Genomic DNA, 25594 nt, shown 5'->3' on the forward strand with positions numbered 1-25594 from the left:
TAGTTTTGATTTAATGTCATCATTCACTTGCGCCGATGCGATTTTTATAGATTATTTACCATGTTAGAATACACCCGTCACGTGCTTAAGAAAAATATATGACGTCACAAAAATGCATCAAATATAGTGTTGGATGTCACTGTTAATATATGTAATAAAAGTTTAAAGAAACTCGCTCGGTTAAAGTATTTTTCGATAATTAAAATAGTATCATTTTCGATATATATTTAGCTTCGGACAGCCTTAACATAGCCGCGAAATGATCACTCAGTTTGACCAACGTCTTTCATTGAGGCGAATTATATTTTATCAGATTTTACAACCATAAGCTAATGAAAGGAAAACAAATTCCATATGGGATTTTTTTCTGAAAATTCCAAATACTGTAAAAGTGGTTATTTAGTGGTTATCTCTATGTGCGTGCGTGCGTGCGTTCGTGCGGGTGTGTACTTTTGGTTTAGAATATTTAGTCTGAAAAAAAAATTAAAATTGTAAATGGTTTTTACCAGACCCATGTATCGTTTATGGTAGTTTCACATAGGCTCTGATCATGACCTAAAATGAAAATTACTGAGGGACATTTAATGATAAAATCTGTGTCAAACTGAGTACCTACTCCCCCCCCCCCCCCCCCCTTCCGGCAAAACATTGTTTTTAAATAGACGTGCGTAAAATCAGATCAAGTAACAACTATTGACCTTCAGATAATCTATTTTAAAATCCTAATTCAATTGTTTTCTTTCTTTTTATTTAAAAAAACCCCAATCATTTCTCATTTATAATGAAATTACATCGGCTATTCTAGCTTTTCTTTATTGATCATTTTCTTCGACCATGGCGCGGAGCTAGAGTCTCCTTTGTCTGAGCACGTGTAATATTTGTGCCTGTTAAAAAACGTAGAACATAAAGAGAAAAAGGTCTACAGGACATCGTATCGAGTTAGCTGCTGTCGCCAATAAATATATACACAGAGTAAAACCCGGCCTTTAACCAGAGCATGTTGGCATACAATGCTTATTCAAAGTTCGATCAAACAAGGCCGAGATCGGCTGCCAACAACGTTTTAAGTCAAAGACAGAAAAAAAGATTCTTAAAAGGGGTCCTATTGATTTCTTTGCGGAGATACATTGAAGTTGCGTTACAGAAGTTCGCAAACGACAGTACTTTAAGCAGTGGTGTGTGACAGGGCAAAGAACGTGGTTTTTGTGTTTCTCGTTTGACTGCACGTGTCGTATTTTTTTTTTTGGAAACAAAATGCTTTCACATCGGACTATCTTCTCGGCGAGATCTGTGTCTGTTTTTCTCGGATCTACACTACTGTTTTATGTTGCTTTAATTGGTACCGGTAAGTGTTCAAACGAAACCGTTATAAGTTTATCAATAGCATTCTTTTTTCTATTTTTCTTTTAAGGGGGGGCGGGGGGTTGTAAGGGTAAAAAACGTCAAGAACGTTAATAACAGGATGGCAACACCGACCTGTTCTATTCATGTTTGTCAGTTGTAAAGAAATGTACACCGTTGAACTTTTTAAACCGTCACAGAGAACAAATCGAAACAATACAGTTTACGCGGGGAAGGAACATTGATATTGTCTTAATCAAAAGTCAGTTATTATAAAAGTAAACAAAAGGGTGTTGCAAAAAGCGGGATTATTATCTATCATAAAAAAGGTCAGTATCGCTTGAAGAATCATATTCAAATATAGACACATTATGTAGACAACTATATTTCCATAACGGGCACTATGTAATACATACTATGAACTATAATCCGTATGTATGCAAAAGGCACAAATATTTTTTACGCCTATTTCTATCGAACACGGCAACCACTAATTAGAGTTAGGAAGATGACCAAATTTTCTGTAGTTTGATGTTAACATGTATCAATTTCATTTCTACTGTCCAGCATGTTTAAATCTCTCTCTCTCTCTCTCTCTCTCTCTCTCTCTCTCTCTCTCTCTCTCTCTCCCCAATGTCTTCAAATACTCAATCTTTTATAAAAGTATAGATTTATGGTATTTAAAAATATAAATTAAAGACTTCAATTCTTTTTGCATCACGGTTTGTTTATACTTGAGTGAGTTGGTACATCTGATAAGGGATAGTGACATGCGTTATATGCGTTGTGAGATATTGTTCGTGGGGTTACATGTGATGAGCTCAAGTTTCTATTAAACAATTAAATTTCTTACGTTTCATTTGAGGTTGTTGCTGAATATATTAGTGCCCAATGCATATATTACGCATATAGATATTTTAGATAAGAACTGTAAGGTCATTCTGGGTTTGGGTTTCTAATAAACTATGCACACATTTTGAATAAACTAGAATTTTAAGAAATTTCCCCAAATCTCTTTTTTAAGCATAGGAAATGTCTAAAAAATTTTAACTTCAATACTTTTAAACTAAGCTTTTTAACTCAGGAAGTTAGAATAAGCATATAAAACCTGGGTATGGTCATCTTTACCTTTTAAGTTGCATATATTGTTGGCCGTTTTGGGAATGTCACTTTGTAATACTTCGTATATTTTATCTGATCATCATCTTTTAAATTTCTCACGGATTGATATACCCAGTTTAGTGTTTTGATTTGATTTGTTGAATGGGGATACACAAGTACTGTTCGGTAGATGGTTTATATCCTGATAAGACTGGTCAAACTTTGAATTAAACTGAATGGGGGCACTTTGAACAATAAGATTCAATGTGTGATAATTGTCAACTTTGACATCTGTCTACGCCACACCTTAATCTTAATCTAACATTGCTTTGTTTGCATATATTCATCCAAGATGTGCACAGGGCGAAAAACAATCTTTAAGCAAGTCCTTAAAGGTGGCTTAAAGGTGGCGTAAAGGTGGCTTAAAGGATATACCATCTTTAAGCCACCTTTAAGTCACCTTTAAGCTGAGCTTATAGGTCCTTAATGTCCAAACTTTTTTAAGTCACCTTTAAGCCATCTTTAAGCCGCCTTTAAGCATCTTTAAGTGGCATTTACGCTCTCTTTAAGTTGTCTTAAAACCATCTTTAAGTTCCCTCTAAGTCAAGTTTGATCAAGCTGAACAATAAAAACATATATCAAATGAAAAAGCTCTTTTATAGTGATGGGAGGGGGTCATCCGAATGATAATATAATTTCCAAGGAAGGGGGGTGGTGTTCCAGGCAGTTTTAATTGTCGCTCCATTAAACACAGATCTATCATCAACACCGCTCCGATGGACACAGATTGCCGTTATAAAATTCTTTATAATTTTTTTCGGGTTTCAAAATTATTGTAGGGGTGAGCGCAGTCTCTGTATCCTAATCTGTGCATAAAACTAATTAAAGTATGTTTGTTTCCTATTATAAATTAATCGGTGAAATTTCTCTCTCTCTCTCTCTCTCTCTCTCTCTCTCTCTCTCTCTCTCTCAGTTCATCTGGTTATTAAACAAATTAAAGCTAATGAACCAAAAATGCATGATTTAATTTGATAATCGGTTTAAGGTTTGTATTTTTTTTTTTCAATTTTCAATATTTCAAGGTCTAACTCTAGATCTGCTAGATACAAGACTCTCAACTGCTTATGTTATATCAGGCAGGAGATTACTGCTTTGTTTGTCTAGACATAGTTTTGTTCGTTTGTGTATATCTAATTAGAGTCTATTGTTTGTCCAACTTAAGAAAACCCCTGGAACTAACACAGAATATACAAGATATACACAACAGTTGTGTCGTGTGCCCAGGTGCAGGTTTGTGTATATCTTTAAGCTGCCTTTAAGCCATCTTTACGCTTTCTTTAAGCCACCTTTAAGCAACACATCTAGCTTAAAGGTGGCTTAAAGATCGTCTTTAAGCTACCTTTAAACACCTTTAAGCTATCTTTAAGGAGAACTTAAAGATGGTCATTCATCCTGAGGTGTTTATTTTTATTTTGAACTGCATGTTAAACATTTGTTAAGAGTGGCATTTATGAGTCCCCCAAATATTCTGAAGATATTTTTAACATTTTTATAACGTGGATATCTTTGAAAACGAAAATATATACGCATTGTATAAAAGAACAGTTTGACATACAAGAATTAAAATATCAACACTCCATACACATTCACTGATTAATGTATCAAAGTCTCGGCGAAGCGTTAGTTTAAGTTCATTCATTCAGTGAAACAGAAAACCCTGAAAGACAAATCTCTCTCTCTTTCTCGTCTTGGATATCATACGTGTAAAATAAAATTATCTTTGGATAGCAGGCAAATGAAGAAACATGTACTTGAATGATCCCAATGTGTAGCTACTTAGAATAAACATTGTGTATCGGGTAAATCAGCCATAACTTTGCTAACATATAAGGTTGAGCGAAAGGTTACTCTCAGTTAGGTTTGACATCTTTTAAAATTAATTCCAGCTGAACTATACAGCCTACAAACTGGGTTTTTTCGAGACTGTGTTTAAAATGATCAGATGAGTATTTCATGAAATAAAACAAATTGACTGGAGGTACCCTTTAAAATGTCAAACTAAATTGGAATAAAATGAAAGAGAATAAATTTAAAAAAGAAACACTGATTATCCACCCTAAAATCTTAATACAATTGTTAAAACGTTGCAAAAAGCCAAAAGTAAACATTTACATGCAAATGTACGATCATTCTACTCTCGGTGTTCGTTTTAATGTCCTTTGTTTAAATAAATGATCGCTCAATTAAACATCCATGACTTAATCGTACAGAAAGATACGATATGACAACAAGTATTATTATACTTTCATGTTAAATACTGAAATCTGAATGGTTTAGACGCAGTTAATAAATCGTTGTATTACCCTCGGCGTTAGCAACACGCTTGGCAGCAGGGAACACAACGAATTGTAACATGCGCGTAAATTATGCGCGTACTGTTGGCCATAGATTTAGAAAAGCAGTGAAGTTTTTTTCTAATAAAGATATTCAGTATGATAAGATAAATAATACTGTTTGGGAAGGTAAAAGAAGAAATTGACACCCCTCGGAAACCATTGTCAACCTCCACTTCGGTTGACAATGGTTTTCTCGGGGTGTCAATTTAAACTGTTGCCCCCCTAAACAGGAACTATTTACACATTGTGTTGTTCACCGATGGGTTGCTCTGTAGGGGATGTGAACGGCTTCGTAGCCATGCATCTTGTTATTGAAGTAAGAAACCGCCAATAACACGGGTTAGGGTGTCAGATGTTATCATTGTGTACAAGGGGGTTATTCTAACCCCACGACTGACTAAACATAATACACAACAAGTGTTTATTCTATGTGGCTACAAATTGAGATTGTTCTGGTACATACATCACATTTCTAGTTTTGTATGGTTCTTTTTTTGGAGGGGGGGGGGGGCTTTTCAAAGTATAGTTGGTTTTATAATTAATAGTTTTTGATGCATGAAAGAAAATGATGAGAAAAAGAACTTTAAGATGTCTTTCAGAGACTTCCTTTTCATTAAAACAATGAACTCTAACGCAAACAGATTCATTTTTAATACATTACACGCGAGTCAATGTGTTGAGCCTAAAGCAAACGAAAATGTTATTATGTTTATGTGCATTCATCATATATTAAGTTATACTTTTTTAAAGCGAGTTATCAATGTGACACTAGGGCATCTAAAGGATGAACTCGCCTTTTCGCAAATTCAAAAACCAATCAAGCTCCCAACAAAGTTTTAGCAACAAGAAAAGGGCGTTTCTGAAACGGAAACCTTTTTATTTCTTTGTGGAGATGCATAGTAGTTTCATCACAGCAGTTCGCGAACGACAGTACTTGTATTTTAAAAGCAGTGGAGATGTGTACAATATACACTGTATCTATAAAGTAACAAAACGTTTTTGTGTGATACTATTTATTCCTAGATTTTGTGTGGGTTTTTTTTTCGGAAACAAAATGTTTGTACTTCAAAGTATCTTCTCAACGAGATATGTGTTGGTTTTTCTCGGATCTTTGCTTCTGTTTTACGTTGCTATAATTTGTTCTATTAGATCTGGTAAGTATTTAAACAAACCGGTATAAGTTAATCGACAAATTTCTTTTTTTTTTTTCAAGTACGTTTTTAAAATAATTCTGTCTGCTCGAGATGGGAAGGGGGGAGGTCGATGATTTTTTTTAAAAACATGTATGTACATACAGGGCCAGGTAGATCATGGGCTTCATTGGATTCCATATATATTTCATATATTTTATGAAGTTTTCGGAATGCCACTGTGTTATTCAAGGTAGGTTGTACGCGATCATCATATTTTTTAATCGAAACGGATTGGAAATGTTAGCAAAAGTAGGAGTGATTTTACAGCTATACACAGTGTGGCTACAAATTAAGATTGTTCCAGTACACAAATTGCTATTCTAGTTTATTATGCATGGAAATGTATATGCAAGATGAGAAAAGAGAGTTGTTTTTCAGAGATTTCTTTAATTTCTTATTGAATGAATGTCATCAAACTAACGCCACGCCGAGACTGAAATATTAAGAAGTGTATGTGTATGGAATGTCGATACACAGTGAATACTTTAGTATTATTTTATGTCATACACATCTATTGAATCAAAACACCTAAAATAAACACTAGCTGTTTTTCGCATTAAATCGGTCATGGGGGCTTTACATATAATAATGACCTTCCTACCCCTGTAAACAAAGACAACATCTGACACCCTAACTTGTGTAAATGACAGCTTCTTACTTCAATACTTCAATACCAAGACGTCAAATCGCTTAGATCCGCTACGAAGCAAACCACTGGCGGACAATACAGTGCTTCGTGTCATATTACATCTCTCTTTACGATTAAGTCATGGATGTATAGATGTGCGATTATTTCTTTAAACAGGGGCCAATAAAACAGAGTGCACACACACAGAGAGAGAGAGAGAGAGAGAGAGAGAGAGAGAGAGAGAGAGAGAGAGAGAGAGAGAGAGAGAAACTTTAGGGTGGAAAGAGGATGATGAGTGCGTTTTTTATTTTAACTTTACTCTACATTTTATTCAAATTTAATTTTGAAATATATGGGGCTGATCTGTGTGATTTAATGAGAGGTATAGAATTTGTTAAGAGAGAGAGAGAGAGAGAGAGAGAGAGAGAGAGAGAGAGAGAGAGAGAGAGAAGCAGGCAGTTGATAGATGGTATTTTTCCTTGGATCACAGAGTTTTGGTTTTCTCTAACTAAACTTTAGTTTACATGATTAATGAATCAACATTAGTTTTGGTGATTTTGGATTTTTGCTCTAGGGGCGGGGACCGGGGGAGGGGGGGTGTTAAGGAGTTACAAATGTATGATAATCTCATGCTAAAATGTTTACTATACGATCTGTATTTATTTTTAGTAACTTTTTTATGCATGTGTTTAGCTTAATTTTTTTTGTTATATAATTCGTTTTGGTCAGTTTTGTTTTGAAATTTTATGAAAGTATTCCTTACTTTGATTTTCGTTACAGAAAGACGTTTTGATCTTATAAAAAAAGTGTTATTCACATATTGAACATCATTTTTTTTTAAAGACGTAAAAAAAAATTTTCTTACACCGTTTATCGAGTACAATGTAACTATTGCAATGACCTAATATTCGCTTTTTCTCTAATACTTTTACATCGCAAACATTTAATAAGCAGGAATTGATCCTTGTATTGTTTGCTGTTTTAAACTTTTTAATTGCAAAAAAAAAAATGACTGACGCAAAAAAAACAAAAAACGTTAAACATTTCCCCCAATTTCGCAAAATTTGTAACACGCAAAAAAAAATTGATATGCGTAAAACATTCATTGGTTACTTGTAGTTGTTTACACTGTAGCAAACATTTAAGAATCGTTTGCATTGTATTGTCCAATGTTGTTATATACTTTCTGAAGCGTTGAACCATTCTTTGCGTTGTCATTTGATTTGTATAAGTAATTATCTCAGATTGGTGTCGTTCTGAATAATCGATCACTTGCTATCGCTTCCATTGGGGATTGAGTAAGACAGAAACTTGTATGCTGGTTCTGCGATTCATAAGGGATATTCAAAACTGTGTTTTTAGATTAACAGCAGTATAATTACTTTTCTTGTTTACTGTTGATAACTTAAGATAAACATTGGTTCAATTCTCCATAAAATCAAGCTTTATATCACATGCAATGAAATATTTTGTAGATATTTATTAGAAAGGAGGGGGGCAGGCAACTCCTGCTAGCCATAATACGAATTGGATATAAAGGGATACCAAAAAATCATAAAAGGATTTTAGGGTTTCCTCAAAATGCTTCGGAAAAATATAATTTTAGCAAAGAAGGAAAGCTTGGATCTCTCTCTCTCTCTCTCTCTCTCTCTCTCTCTCTCTCTCTCTCTCTCTCTTCATAGCCTTTATCAAACAAATTAAAAGTCGAAGGAAGAAAACATGTAAGCTGGTAAGCATAGTTAAATGTATACGAAATGGAAGTGTCGAGGAACGCATGCACGTTGTCTGTATTTTTTTTCTCATTCAACACAATGCTACCAAAGTTATCTGTTTTGTTTTGGGGGTTTTTATTTTATCTTGTTGATTGTATTCTATAAAATATAACAATATATACCACATCGACCGTTTGTAATTTACTTAAAAGGCAGAAAAGGTGTCCCAAAGTCAATTGAATTGAGAATTCATTGATTTTTTTACAGCGCAATTTGAAAATGCAAACACATGTTGTAAACACATATTTAATGAGAAGGAAGAAAAAAAGAGATCGGTTTTTAGGCACCATTGAAAAAAAAACCAGTCACGTTTTAGTTATCTGTGTAAACATCGCAAACAGAATGTTTCAAGAGAAGAGAATTTCAAAATTTTAAATGCGGAAACGTAGCCTATATTTTAACCGAAATGATTAAACGGGTTGATTCTAATTTTAGTTCATTGACACGGGTTCGCAGTTTTAAAAATCACGAATTTTTTTTCAACAGACACTCTATTATAGTCCGTCTAATATGAATAAATTGAGAGGCTCAATGGAAGAGCAAGGAATTTCAATAGTCCCACTGAGTAGAGATACTCAAAAGCAACATTAAAAGTTAATGCGTCTCCTACAGAGAAAATAATCTGAATAGTTTAAAGTAGACCAAGTAACTTTCATTTTTATTTCTTCATATTTTTAGTTTTTCGAAAGTTTTCTTATCGATGATCTTCTGGCGATTACATTTTAAAAGTCTATAAACTACCAAAAGGCACTGGAAGAACTCTAATTGACAAATGCATGCAGAAGTCGGTATATACATAGAAAAAGAAATAGACAGAGACAGACGGACAAGACAGACGGACAAGACAGACTGTATATGAGAGAGAAAAAGAGAAGGGAGAGTAAATAAAGAGAAACGGGGGAGAATGTAAGAGAGAAAGAAAGGGAGTGAGATAAAAAGAAAGACAAGAAAAAAGGGATAAGACTATAAAGCGAAGGACGGTGAGATAGACTTTAAGATAATATGAATGAATTATGAGATAGAATATGAAAAAAAAGAAAGATAGAAAGAAAAGAGTAAAAGACGAATTAGGTAGAGATTTAGAGATAAATATATATTGTAGAACTAAAATATAAACCTCTTTTAAATATCTATAATGAACTCTATATGGTCACTTAACCCGGCAACACTAGACACAGAATGAAGTCAAAAGCTTTTATGATTTTATCAGCCACAAACTTTATTAATCAGCGACAACGAAGAGTCGTGAATTAAGTTGTGTTTGTTTAACCTCTCTCAAAAAATTTCTTATCCACAAAATTACAGTGAAGATGTTAACTGCTCGAGTCTTTTTTTTTTCGTTAATTAGTTTGACCTTTATGGCTCGTCAACACAAGAGCCATTTTCCATTCGCATCTCGTCGATTTTCATTTGTGTGTACTAAATTTGCAAAACTCTGAACCAGATCTCAGTATAGCAGATAATATAAGTAGCTGATTTAAAAAGACGGGAGGGTGTTACAAAAAATAACACGGCATTTTAATTTTGTTAAATATATTAATTTTCTTTTAATATGAACAAATCTTATGCTTGATACATGTACTATCTACATGTATTGGGTAAAATAAAATTCTATTTTTATATCAATTATTTATTCAGGAACAAATATAGATTTATTATTAATCAAAATGAACCAATTTTTACAGGCATACATAAGAAATTCAAAGTGATGAAACCAATTGCATCATAATTTTAACAAACTAAATTGATTTATAAATCTAAACAAATTTCAATGCCCCAAACAAAAACAAATTATTAAAATATGTAATCTATATATTAGATACTTTAATTGATTGGAGAGAGTTTCCTAATACACAGCTGTCTTGGTTAAAGAATTCTATTTCATCCTCTATGAACATTTAAACACAAGTACAAGTTTCTATTTATCCTATAGGATGTACAGAGTATACATTATTTTAATTGTTTTCCGCAACTATCCGGTTATGAGAAAGTTCCTTTTTGTTCCTGTTGGTTATACGAGACATAATCAAAACTTTCTCCAAAATTCTCTGCAATAAAGTATCATTATTCACCCATATAATGTATTCTTTCTGGACGTATCAAACTAGAATTACAATGTAACACTAAACTAAAGTCTACATTTCATGCAGGCAACACTGTTGTGAAACTGATTTTTTTTTCCGGAGTTAGCACTTCTCTTTAAAACATCTCTTTTGTAGAAAAATATTTCCTAATGAAATAATAGTATTACCTACAGACAGACATTATCTTTTAAATCATAAAGCATTGAGAAGGGACTTGGGGAAGGGGGGGGCAAAGCTAATCTTGTTCTTTTACCTAAACTACTTTAATCCAAAGTCCTTCTTAAAGGCATTAAATATAAGTCTGGGGGTTGTATTTCATTCTATATTAGTGGGTTTTTTTTCACTTTTCATTTTAACAGAATGTCCATGAAATGGGTTTTTCTTCGTCTTATAAATTTATCGATGTAGGTATCCGCCAAGGATCTTTTACTAGGGACCCTCTTGTTTTATGTACATCAGTGATATGTCGTGTAACATAACTAATAATTTGCGCAGATTTGCTGATGATACTTCTTTTGTGATGTTATTGTAGACCGTGGTATTAAATCTATCTCCTCTACAACACATTCTCTATTTGATTTATTTTAAAGTGTATATTTTTTTTCGTCCTTTCCTCTTCTTGAAGACATTGATAGAACAGGAAAATGTTCTTACGTATAGGCAATTGGTTTAATCCCAATAAAAGTACAAATCAACAATGAAGCTGAATAATGATTTCTAATCATCGTGTGTAAATTTGGCGTTGTTGAATCAAGAATCCAGAAGATAGATATGTTACAAACCATTATTATGAAAGCTGGACTTTTCATATTGATACTGTCTATCGTAAAGCTTGTAAAAAGTTAAACCTATTGAGACTTGTTCAAAGCACACTCTACGTACAAACTCCTTAGGAGATAATCTATTCATTTGTAACGCCTGTTGTTGTTTTTTTTTTACTTATTTGGGACAATGCTATGGATAAAAAAAGCAAAACTATGACCAAAAATCAAGTCACTGCTGCTAGAATAGTAACTAGATTAAGAAACTTCAAAGCGGTTTTGTGTGATGAATTAGGTCTTGAGTCTCTATAGCTGACAGAAGAAAGGTTAATTCAATTTTTTTTTATAAACTGGTCTACGAACTTGCAACTGATAGTTGAAAGGAGTAGCTAATCCCACGTCCATTAACACATGTGATCAATATCCACTTAGAAACAAAGATTATCTTAATACATCTATTGCCGGATCATTATGCCAGTGCACTTTCTTATGCGTAAAAATTAAATCAATGCCCATATGAGGAGTGTTTTTAAAAGAGATTTAACAAGGTTGTGGAACGGCTTTGAATATTCTTCATGCTGAAAATAGACTAAGCTTTAAATTAGTAAGCATTCTACACAGTCAGCTAAGAAATAAAGCCAGAAATTTAAATGATTAACTGTGTAATCATTGTTTGCAAGAGTACCTTAGATGTTATACATTATATGCGTGGCGCAGACTGTGCAAATGCATATCATTTACAAATTTAAAGGGACTTGGACACGATTTGAGCTCAAAATTTCAGATTTTATTTTTCCATTTTTAATGTTTAGAAGGTTAATATGGGTATTTGTAATGCTTTATCATAATTTGAAAGTCAGATATTGAGTTAGATACATTGTTTACATATGTGTTTTAGTGTTAAAATTTTCAGTCAAAAGTTGCTTTCTTCTATTGAATATATATTTTTTCAACACATTGCACAAGTTTGCTTTTTTTCTAACGAGTTATGTAGTCAAAGAAATGGTAATTCCATACTTTACATTATTTGTAAACAAATATAAGACTCGAGCTTTGTTTACATAACAATGAATTCTTACCTGTGTATCTCTCTTATAACTTAAATCATAACTGTAAAATTTTGGTCAATTATTCAAAATGTGCAAGTAAACCATTTTATATCTAAAAAATAAAAAAATAAAACTTTGTTCTAAAATCGTGTCCAAGTCCCTTTAACAGCCACCAAAAAAAACTGATGCAGTGTTGTATGTTAGTATCGTCTGAAGTTATCCTCATTCTTTGTCTTTAAAGTCATTACTAAAAAATGTGAATTTCATTTTTAATTGATCTTTCATTACTAGTAGCATCTTACCTTGCATTTTTTGGAAACGGGCTTAGATAGGCAAATTGTTGCCCAGTATTATAACATGTGAATACATAGTACATGGTGTTTGTGTTTAAATCAAAGACTGTCCGAATCCACTTTTGTCGATGCATGCACGGAACACTGTGCCGGATAATTATGCCAGTGCCAAGGTGGCATTTTTGCACCCGTTTAAGCTGCATATATCGAAAAATTCAAATATGCCATATGATAGATCATTGCTTAAAAATTAACAACCACCTTTGTTATCACTGTATCTCACCTGTGAGGTGAGATATTTCCTTTAGGTAATTTGAAATTTCCTATCGGAAAACAAGAACTTCCCATAGGAATTTCAAATCCGATAGGAGTTGATAACATCCGATAGGAAAACTTAATATCCTATAGGAAACCTACATGCCTGAATCAAATGCCTACAGGAAATACCATTCTCCTATAGGAAATATAATTCCTATAGGACTTTTTAAAAATCCTTTAGGTATGTCAATATTTCCTGTAGGAGAATCAATTCTCCTATGGGAATTATCATTTTCCGATGGGATATTAATTTTTACAGGTAAATATCTCACCTGTTAGGTGAAACACACTAAAAATAAAAGTGGTTATATACTCTGTAGAAAATAGTCTGTCATTTGGTATATATGGATTTTTCCGAAAATGCATCTTAAGCGGATGAAAAAAGCCACCTTGGCACTGGCATGATTATCCGGCACATTGTTACGGATGGGTTTCAATTGTTCGGCAAAACCGGGCATTTAGGGATCCTCTTTTTATGACAGTACGTCACAACATGGCGATTTGAACGCATTTAGAAACAGTTTATATCGCCAAAAGGTGGTGACTATTTCTGTTGCACAATGGGTGTAGCTTCGGTCTACCAACCCGCGGGCCCCGAGTTCGAACGCTGCATAAGAGCAGTAAAATTTAAGAACTTGATTTTTCCCCAAAATTGAAAGGTTTTGTGGTCATTTTCATGTCGAACACATGCTAAAAATTCATATCCATGTCTTAAAGTAATTTAGAAGAATGGGCTTGTTTGCAGAATTTTCCTCAGATGTGTCAAGGACCCTTAAAAGACTCATCGGTCATATCTCACAGTTCTTATTATGATGTGCATTTGAGCTTATTTCAAAAAAAGATTCTTTCTTTTCTTTTATTTCTTATATTCCGAGTCTTTATTTTCATTATCTTTTTACAGGAAAGGGACCAATCAATATGATAAATAACCTAAGTATGCAGAGTCTATTCTGCCTATCGGATCCCAAACCAATTCACCTTACAGGTAGGTGTTCATAGCAAACATTCATATAACCACACTTAAACACATTCTTTATCTCATACGTGTGGTGATATTACCCGTGTGATGAACCTTTGCTTAATCAAACTGGTGATGCTTTATCAAATACTTCCAGTCCGAACTATTTTTGACACAACCCCTCGCTTCAACGCTTCAGTGACCTAAGATTTGCGAGTACTTTAAACATAACTATATCTACTACAAAAAGCGATATAAAAAGGATTTTATCAAAGACTTCCATTACTTACAAATATGAAGGAAAACACTTAACTGCGTAATCATAGGCGTATATATATTCTCAACTCATAGACATATTCTCAAGACATATATATATATTCTCAACTCGTGCTGTAAATGTAAAACAGTCCAACTGAATATCTCATGTTTGTCTTCGAGTAGTTTTTTGAAACATATATGAGGGTAGGAAATAGACTTTAAATGTACCTTGCCCATAATAAAAGAGAAATGATTATAACATGTACATATGACTAATATTATTTTATAAGAACAGTTACAGTTTAAACGTTGGAAAAAGTTTTATACTTGCATTTGGAATTGTTTCTATTATTACGGCGAAGTGTGATGTACATTGTATTGGTATAACAATAATGTAAGCGCGATTTATACCCCTAGTAATAAATTTACCTACGTTAAATTGACATGGTCATAAATTTGGTCAAATTCTAATTATCTGTTTTTATTATTTACAATGCTTTAGGAATACATTTGTAATGATCAAATAAAATTTGAGAGTCAGTCGTTGAGGCATAAGCAAGATACAGGGCTCCCAGTTCTTTGCCATGTAAACAAGGCTCGTGCCCTGTTTTTGTTTATGTGGGTTCCATATACCAGTAAAACAGTAAAAAATCTTTTTCAAGCTGATTTGTCTATGTTCTTATTCATTTCAAGCATTGATAAGCAATTCCTAACGTTTAACACATTCATCTTAGGTCTTAAACTGAAATTTTTACTTTAACATTCAGAATGTAAACAAAAGCTTTGTTTACATAGCAAACAATTGTAAGCTCTGTAACTCGCTTAAAACACAACAAATGACACTTAAATTTTGGATGCCTATCAAAAATGCCTTACTGAAGCATTGTAAACATTAAAATCGAAAAATAATTTTTGACCAAAATCGTGACCATGCCCCTTTAATTCTGTTTTAATTGATATGGCAAGGCCTTTTATTTAAAGGGGCATGGTTAATCGTAAGGAACTGTTTCTTTATGCTTAAAATGAATAATAAGATAGACAACCCAGCATTAAAAGATTTTTTACTGGTATATTGAAACTATGTAAACAAAAATTCGGCACGAGCCTTGTTTACATGACGAAGAATTGTGAGCCCTGTATCTTGCTTAGAACTCAACGACTGGCACCCAAATTTCATTTGATCATTACAAATACATTTCTAATGCATTGCAAAAAAATAAAAACAGAAAAATAAAATTTAACCAAAATTGTTACCATGCCCCTTTAATGTACATGTAACTGATGTAGAACGCCGATAAAACATTTCTACGGGTAAATAATGACAAGGTTTAATATCCAATCATCGAAGCAGATTGGTAGTTAACGCCTAACACATCAACATAAATTAGGACTGTTTTTTTATATGACTAATGATTCTAACACTTATTTTAAAAGAAATATTACCTCACCACGGTGTATGTGCGTCACATACCTTCATAATAGTTTAGATTTATTTCCTTATTTTGTATAATTCTTACATAACGAATTCCCTTTCATCTCAGTCAGCCGAGAGTCAACAAGTTGTGGTTAATAATAAATATCGGAAGTCTTTGACAACTACGAAAAAGGTGCCTCTTGCATTGTAATTATATCAATAGGGGAACCAATGTTAAAGGAAAATACATTTTGGTATGAAGGTGGACCAAGGTATACTCTGTGCAACATTTAAATTTTTTGGATGTGTGCAAATATATGCAAGTCTGGTCCATTATTGTTCTGAGTTTTTGCTATGAGCTTTACAAGGGTTAATCCAAAGGGAATATCATATATGCAAAATAAATTTTGATAAAAAATTATACTTTGGAATATCTTCCGATTTTAAGTTCAGTTCTGTAAATTTTAAAGCATTCTGAAAATTATTTCCTTAGAGGATATAGTTTATGGAACATGAGGTGAACATAGTCACCGATCGTGGCAAAATCATTTCTGGAGGGGGGGGGGGTTGGGTTTCGTGTTAAAATTTTCATAATTTAGTCTATTACAAGAAATTGGCAATAGTGGTTATTCAATTTTTTTTCACTGAATAAATTATTACTTCTTTTGTATTTGAGAGAGTAATATATTGTTTAATTTTATGCACGCTTAGTTTTATCGAAGGTTCATTAAAAATTATGAACTCAACGTAACTTAGCTTTATAATATGACGAATGACCTAGATCCTAGTTTTAGATGCGTTTTAACAAGAGCCTGGACTTTCTGTGGGATGTTACTATCGAGTTTGCTCACCAAAACAAGCTGTCAGATTATCATATTGATCTCCTTTATTCTAATTCGCTAAGAGATGCTGATATTCAATATATTAATATTCATAGACTGTCATAACCGGAAAGTTGTTTGTCAATATCTGCTCTGCTGTGTGAAATTGACGCTGTTTCAGCGAAATATACATCCCTGTGCACATGTTTTGTCCATGTGGTAATTTATTGTTCAGTCTTATATGGCAGGTGGGACCACATCAGTGTAAATCAAAGTTTAATAAATTGCCTAGGTACATTTTTCATCAATAAAATCACTCCAAAATACATCAGTAAAAATCAATGATTTTTTTTTTTATATTTACTCTTTCAACAAAGTCTGATTCTAAAAACTTTGAAAAAGCACTGATAATACTGTTGAATTACATGACGTATACATTAGACAAGTGAAACGTATATAAATAATTTTTTTTATATTCAAAAGCTTCCTTTTCAGATTAAAAAAAAACTCATTTAAACAACATTGGTACTATATGTTTACTGAAGAAAGATTAATTGGCAATTAAATGTAATTGAATGCAGGATTTGTGCCATATCGGAACATAGATAATATATTTCTTTCTATAACTAGGCTGGTTGTTAAACAATTCATTGGAGCTATAATTGAAAAAAAAATCTTCCCAAACACATTATTTTGTTTTATCATCCTCAAACTTAACATTTTCCTAACTTTTTCTTTATCACTTGAGACCTCCATAAAAAAGCAATTTTTACTTTATTAACTACTATTTTTCTACCCACCGTTATAAAAGTGTTGATTGAAAAAAATACGTCTTCTAATGACCGGAAAAAATACATTTGCGAATGTTGCTTCAAACGATATATATTCATTGTTTTATTTAAAAATCTAAAGATATCTTTTTAAAAGGCCTGGATGTTAACTTTTTAAGAGAAGAGCTCTGTATCTTAAAGAGGTTCGTTCCTCAGTTTTTAAGTAGCCATTTTGGGTCACATCTATTCTAGAAATTATGCATCATAAACTGATTCTACCCATAAATTCAAATTTAATAATGCCAATTAAACTATCTTAAATAAAATAGTAATGGAAAAATTACATATTTACAGAGTTTAGTTTGGGACTATATTTTGTGGCGGAAGGTTTTTAATAAGAAAATGAACATTTTTCATAACTCAGTTGTTTTAAAGTACCGTCATTTTAGCTTCCTCATTTTCAGTTCGAACAAAAGTTTGATAGTTTGATAGTTTGAGCATTATGATTTCTTCATTTTGTTACATAAAACATAATTTTACAATTTTTCAATATTTTTTATCGATACATATTAGCAAATTTAACATATATTTCATAAAAGTCAAGTAAAAATGAATCCCAATTTTTGCCTAAAATCAGCTTATTTCATATCTCAAATTTTACACTATAGACCCATATTTTTGTTTTATTTTCTGAAATTTTAAGATTTTTCTGAAAAGTTTATCAGAATTTAAGAAAAAGTTTGAAACTGTTAAATAATTACATTACATGTGAATTGGTACTGGATAAAAATAGCTTTTTATCAGTGCAAAAAGGTTAAAATACCAATTAGGTGAAGAAATTGTAACATTTTTCTTTATGATAATTTTAATCTTATTTGTTTTAAATAGTATAAATTTGTATTTGGTGCCATGGTTTATGCCGATAATAAAATATATAGGGAAAAGCGATTTATGTGCAATCTGCACTTTTAGTGCAGCAAGGTCATATTAAATACACCGTAGCACCAAATGAAGCATATAGACCCCAAAGTTTTGTTTTGAATTTTGGTTAAGCTTTGTGTGTAAGTTTAAAAAAAAAACTTTAGAAAAAAGCTTTTCGACTTTTGATCGCAGGATCCAATGCAACGTCCTGAAGGATTTTGTGAAATATTGAATTTGTAAAGCTAACGTATTTGGAATTTTTTAGCTAGAAAACCAAAATTTTTATCTTAACATATCTAAAATGTGAGTTCGTTCTGACGAGTAATTTGTTGACTATTAATTAACATAATGGAGGAATGGAACGATTTTTTATTTTTCATATTTCAACAGACCACTATTCCATCACAGAAAATACCCGGATGCGGCTGGTGGTAGCCTATATGAGAGGGGGGTCCACCCTCACGGCAGACATTGTGCGGCACACAGAGGCTGATTTCTATCAGTTTGAGCCCCTCCATGGCATTACGATCGCCGTGCAGGAAAACAGACCCGTGCAGTTTCTCAATGGAACGATTAGGTGTGTAGAGAATTTAAAATCGATAACAAACGGCTCGGAACCGAATCCAAGCTTTGCAACATGCAATATCTTGTCGAAATCAAAGAACGAACAATTAAGCTTAATTTTCATCATAACTGTGATTAATTAGATTGAAGGGTTGTGACACTATGTTTGGAGTTAATTTTGTTTCGTTTGTGGTAATATCAAGGTCAGCATGTAACTCATTACTTTTTTGTATATAAACCATTCTACAGTTGACTTTCGATATCTCGAAGACAGATAACTCGTATACATTAGACATGTCAAAGTGATTTGTAAGTCCAAACCTCTTAAATTTTTTAATTATTTTTTTTTGCGTTTTGGATGAAGTTTTTTTAAAAACATTTTTGTGACATGTAATTCGGGGTGTCGCATAGATGTACAGTGGTAACAGCGTTATTGTTGACAAGCCAATCGTGTTAAATAGTTTGTGTAACGTGGGTGATCGTTCGTGTAACGTGCTGGATCGTGCATGTATCAGGAAAAATAGTTTGCGTTTTTTACCGTGCGTGTTCGTTCGTTTTTTCGTTTTGTTATTTTTTTACGGAATGTCAGGATTTATTCTTAAAACAACGAGAAGTATTTTTTGTAAAACAATGTGAATTTTAAACTTTTTTTATTGAAAAACATTGACAGTTGTTAGCATTTATTCTCTCTTTCGTGGTTAAATACATTTATCAAGTATTTCCACAGCTAATTCAATCCTTTGTTCGGTCGAGTTAGTTTTGCATAATGTTATAGTCAGCCTATATCAAGCATCCATTGTGTCTTGACACATAATTTTAATCATATTAGCAAGAGCGACACGTTGAATGAAGCGGTCAAGCTTACCCACTCCCCGTTTTAAACTAAACGGTTATCCCCAACGTTTTTCTTTCAAGTGAGAATACGATACGCATTCCTATCTGGTTCATTGTGTAAACATTTGTTTGAAATAATTTTTTATAGACGCTTTAAAATTTAGAATAAATAGATATTAATCAATTATGTACTGTAAATAATGAAAATATTCTATGTGTAAAATCGAAATTCTATGGAACAAGGTAACAAATTTACCTCTATCCCGCATAATCAAATCGTACGTAAGGGACCTGGATTACATAAACAGTCAACTCGTATGTAAATAAATTCATGTAGTTAATGCATTATCTTCAATTAATTTAAATTTAAGTTATTATTCGTTATGGAGACAAAAAATTAATTTGTGTATGAATCATATATTTTTTTGTATGGATGTGTAAATTGTTTACTCGTAAAATATAAAACAGTGCATTGCTACTGTACATGCCGCTTTTCAATAAAACACAAACATAAAGCAATACAAATTAAAGCAATACGTTTTCTTAATTCTAATCTTAAAAATTAATTTTGATTTTGCGTGTTTAATGGTGTAGAATCGTTCGGTTGCGTGTTTTATCGTTTTCGTGTATCGTAAAAATTCAGTAAGTTAGTGATCGTCCGTGTATTGTGCGTGATCGTTCGTGTATCGTGCGTGATCGTTCGTGTATCAGAATCGTGCGTGTCGTTTGTCAACAATAACGTTGCTACCACTGTACATCTTAAACGGGCATGGTCATGATTTTAGTCAAATTCTATTTTTCTATTTTTATTAGATACAATGCTTTATGAATGCATTTCTAATGATAAAATTAAATTTGAGAGTCAGTCGTTTAGTTTAAAGCAAGATACAGAGCCCACAAATCTGTGTCATGTAAATAAGGCTTATGCCCCTATATGTTTACGTAGGTTCAATACACCAATAAAAACTCTTTTTCAAGCTGATTTTCCTATTTACCTATTCATTTTAAGCATAGATAGAGAGTTCCTAACGTTTAACACATTCATTTTCGGTATAGAATTGAAATTTTCACCTCAACATTCAAAATGTAAACAAAAGCTTTGTTTACCTAGCAAAAAATTGTAAGCTTTGTAATTTGCTTTTAACTCAATTAATGACACTCAAATTTTGGTTGCCTATTAGGGATGCCTCACTGAAGCATTGTAAGCATCAAAATCAGAAAAATAATTTTTTGAACAAAATTTTTACCATGCCCTTTTAACTATGATAAATGGGTCTGTAAAAATAAGCATGAAATTTGGGGGGGAAACTGGATGAATTTATGTTTATCGTACGGTTTTTCTTTACCAACCTCATTTTCCTTTAAGGAATTAAGGAAGCTGGTGTCGATAACTAGTAAATATCAAGCCCAGTATTAATTACTGGGTTATCATCAACGTGTGATCAATAATAAAGCCATTATGATGACAACTTTTAAGAACATTTCGAGTGTTAACTTCAGGTCCATATATTACATATCAATACTTCTTTTTGATTAAATTTATTCATTTAGAGATCTTTTTACCTATGTAAACCATCCCGCAACATTACGTCTATATCATGTATAAATAAAACAATAGAAATGTCTAAACAGAGAGACATCAAAAGTATCGATTTTGCTCATTTCCTCTTTTTTTTTATTTATAAGAAGTGATAGGTTTCTATCCCTTCGAAGCATGAGTTCTATAATTTGTATGGGATGGAACATTTTACGAATTAACAGATACATGAACCTGAATACTAAAGTAATGTTTAACTTCACACTCTCGGGAAATACATTTCCCTGAGAAGTGTCTGTCATTTACAGGCTACAATAGATTGAGTTAGTTCTAATGAACATCTGCAGAGCAAATAGCAAATCCTTAATGTATTTTGTTCATCAGTTGGATGGTTTTGTTTCAACAATATAACTAAGTAATTTATCAAAAAAAAAACATGTAAGGCAGGAGGAAAAATTAAATTGACGTGAATTTTTACCATGGAGGATGCTGAATGACTTTTAGAAAATATAGATTGAGTAAAACTGTGACAAAACTCTCACCCCTCCCTCGGAAAAAATATACGATAACAGATGTTTAATTTCACATTTCCCCAAACCAAAAAAAAAGATTTGCTTTCAAACCGTTCATTTTTCTGGTATTTAAATCTACAAATTTAAATAGGCGATGGCGAAAAGCAATTGATTTTGTTACCTTAAATTAAATCTTTAATTAACTTTTGCATAACTGAGATGAAAGTGATAGATTATTGTTTTAAAAATATCAACGTCATGTTAGTCTAAAACAACTCGAGAAATGAAGCGGAAAGAAAATAAAATTAATTCATTTCTCAGATGATCACACTGATTTTTACTCCAAAGAAAAAGAAAAAAATTACTTAAGATCCAAATCGAAACTCGCTGTCCCAGGTCGATGTAATACATACGCCACTGTTTCAAAGATCCATGAACTATTTTTATGTAAAGCATAACAATTGACGATGAAATTCTTTGTACCAAAAAGTGCTTGTTGAAGGCCTGTATTTTTACAATAACATATGGTAGTAACTGCGGATCCAAATGTGTACCTAAACGGTGTAATATTGGGGAGGAGGGCAGCGTCGATTCACAATGTATTAATTTATCTCACCCGCTTACCCCCACCAACTCATGTAGATCAAGGAATAGATTAAATAGTGAAGACTCATAATCCTTGCAAATCAAGAAAAAAGTTTAACTTTTAAAACCGTTCATCTGCAATACACTTTACAAAAAATCAAGTAAAGCACACAGTAAAAGGGCGGTTGTCTAATTTCTATTTTTTTTTTTTTTTTGTCGTTATAACATTGGATTCATGTTCTCCCTTCTCTACAACATTCAGTCGATGCAAGTACGATTAATATTATTATTAGTTTGCTGTTTTCATTCTATTGCTCTAATTTTCATTCTGTGAATTAGTGAATTCATGTCGACTTTTATTTCTCATTTTGTTTTTCAATGAAATAAAGATTTGTAATGTCACATCTTATTTAATTTTTTACCTATTTATCCATGTTGATTTTTTTTTTTATGCAAAACGATTTGAATGGAATTAAATTACACGATGTTTACAGATATATGCAGTTTGATAATAAAACCGTGTAAAATAATTCAGGTAAAATTCTATGAAGATTTCCTCTATTTCATATGTAAATGACATTGACAATTCAAAGAACAATATGCATGTTTTCCTTGATGTGTTCATTGGTCTATTTCAGAAATATCACAAAAGAGGAGCTGGAATCGGTTTATACGGAAATGATTTACCACTGGTTCACATGCAACTTCAAAAATATTGATCTTCCTGGACTTACCAGTTCTTTTATTAAGACCTTCACACCTGAACATGGGAAATATTACTCGTGTATCAATCCAGTCAATACCACAAAAAGCAAACTAGACCTCGTAAAGCAATGCATTCCAATATTACACCTCAAATGCCTCGAGTCGAAAAACTCGGACGTTGAAAACAATTCGATTGACGGTGTCTTTGGCGGGAAAACTTTTAAAATGGCTACCTAGGCTTCAAGTTCTTCATTTGATACGAGATCCTCGTGGGATAATAAATTCGCAGTTCGAGCAGGATGTAACGGAGGGTAAAAATGTATCAATTGCTTCAAAAGACTTATGTCAAACTATGTCTACAAATTTAAATTCATTTAAAGAACTAGAGCCATGCCATGGAAGTAGAATGCTAGGGGTGGTGTATGAAAATTTGTGCCAGAATCCTTTTATTGTTGTGCCAAAGATATTTAAATTTTTTCATAGCAATTATTCAACGCGTGTTAGAGACTTTGTGAAAAAGTTAATGCGAGGGCCCGTTAAGGCCTGTGGCTACTGTACAGACAGGGGAAACGCCCTCGCCAATGCTTATCGTTGGATATCAATTATCCACAAAAATGATTTGAAAATCGTCGATAAACATTGCTCTTTTCTGTACTCGAATCTGGGATATAAACAATTGGACTACAACAAACTGAATGTAACGAAAACATCATGGAAATCCCTAACAAGTTCTTCCATAGGATACCGGTATTCGTGATAGAGTGTTCAATATTTTATTCCACATATTGTAAAGTCATAATGTATGCCCCGTGTAATGGCTCACATGTTGCCTAGTAACTGCTTGTGCCTTGGTTTGTCAGTGAACCAATAATTTTGAAACTTGATAAGAAGAAAAGAACCGTAATCAGTTGCAAAGACATGCTATTTCAACGATTACCGTTTTGTATCATATGCGTTTGATTTCAATGCTGTTAAGAGATTATGTACTTCAAACCATGGCAAGAAGATGCCTCTTGTTGATTTTTCAGTCTGACCTAGTGATTTACTTCGTTGTTGCACTGAAATACATGTAGCAGGAACTTACATTTATTCGTCAAAGTGTTATTGTTATGGTCAACAAAACCCAGAGCCGACCGAAGCTAGACCGAAGCGGTCTATAGCTCTGTAGCCATCCCAGTAATTCTTAAATTTATACAATAGACACCAGTGAAAATACTTCCTTATTTTAGTAGAAAGTGCTTCGATTTTCTTAATTAATTTATTTTAGGGTATGTCATAAAGTCATCGCCTCATGATTTAAGAAAAGTTATTTGACATTAGTTCATAAAATCCTTTTACAAAGTCACCTTCATCTCATTCATTGACCATGTAACCTCTGAGTTGCCTGTTAGTTGTCAATATTGGTTTTTACTTGATACTCATTTCATATCGTCTTTTATTTACCAGTGGAGTATATTTTGCCGTTCCACGTTTTTCTATGTTATTTTATGCGCACTATGTAAAATTGATCACTCTTGTTGAAATAGTTCATGTTCAGAACCTTGTTAGATTTTCATCCCGCTGCCTTTTTCTATTAGTACAAAAATAAATGTTTAACTCGTCTGATACGTTATAAAGTACTAAAGTATGATATGGTAGCGTTATAGTTATCAGTGCTTTCAAAATCTTGGCGGAGTATTGCTATATTGACTATACTTCCGTCGGTGCCCATGTTTTTCCTCTAGCATCAGGTTAATCATATTTTTATGACGTCACATTGGTAGATTGTCATTTTATTTTAGTGATCTCATTTTTGTGCATAAGATAGATTTATTCTTAAAGAAATTCAATGCCTTTTTGATAATGTTGGCAGTCTTAACATTGTTACTGTGTTTTATATTCAGAAGCTTTATTGTCAACATCATGTGCTGGTACAGGACATTTTTTAATTTTTAATTCAATGATGCAAGTGTAAAAAAAAAAATACCGCCTTCAACATATTTTTGACACTTTTCCAATAAAAAGCTTACGAAGCCTACAGTGTTCATTATAATTGATTTTATAATAATTCATTGTTTGGTTAGTTTTTGATATGAATCTGTCGTTTAATGTTTTATACAACGTTAAATAAAGTTTTCGTAAAGCATGAATTTTAATTTATTTGTGTGTGTATATAAAAAATCTATGTTATTCGGTGATGTTTTAAAATGTAATTTAATAAAACAAATTAAAATGGGACCCTTAAGGCGCTCATACAGCAATTTGAAGATAATTACTAGCGCTCTCTTCTATACTAAGTAATACATGTAGATCTTGTATGAATCACCTTAATATTATTATGTTTATAATTAAGTCTCTTTTCTATCGGAATTATTTTATAGGCACATCAAATGTTGAGCATTGCAGTTCTCAAAAAAGGTTCTAGAGCATTGTTCAATTATGGGATATAAACTGACAAAGTCCAAAAAAAATTTAAAGATTCAGCAATATATCAAAATCTTTGAATATAACCTTTCTTTTTTGTGAACATAATGAACTGTTTTCCTTTGTAAAAAATGGATTCCTGCGCCTCAAGATTTCGTTTATAACGAATTTGAATCTACACTATCTGAGAAATCTTCACTAAAGTTACAGCTTTTCTGGGCAAATGATTTTTAGAAGAAGATTTTTAAAGATTTTTTTCTATATATTTCTATATAAAAATTTGCCCCACCCCCTGTTGTGACCTCATTTGAACAAACTTGAATGTACCCTACCTGAGGATGCTTTCACACAAGAGCTAATGTTATTAATCTATACC

At 32.5% G+C, this 25594-nt stretch overlaps 1 protein-coding gene across 1 annotated transcript; it reads left to right on the top strand.

Annotated features, from left to right (window-relative positions):
- Positions 1-860: 860 nt before the first annotated feature.
- Positions 861-23052, top strand: LOC128158806 (uncharacterized). Its single transcript, XM_052821767.1, has 4 exons — positions 861-1345; positions 13838-13921; positions 18469-18655; positions 22749-23052. Exons 1-4 carry the CDS (start codon positions 1255-1257, stop codon positions 23050-23052), a joined length of 666 nt encoding a protein of 221 aa, XP_052677727.1. The 5' UTR covers positions 861-1254.
- The last annotated feature ends 2542 nt before the right edge of the window (positions 23053-25594 follow it).

This window comes from Crassostrea angulata, chromosome 8, assembly GCF_025612915.1.
Source record: "Crassostrea angulata isolate pt1a10 chromosome 8, ASM2561291v2, whole genome shotgun sequence".
Lineage (NCBI taxonomy): Eukaryota > Metazoa > Mollusca > Bivalvia > Ostreida > Ostreidae > Magallana > Magallana angulata.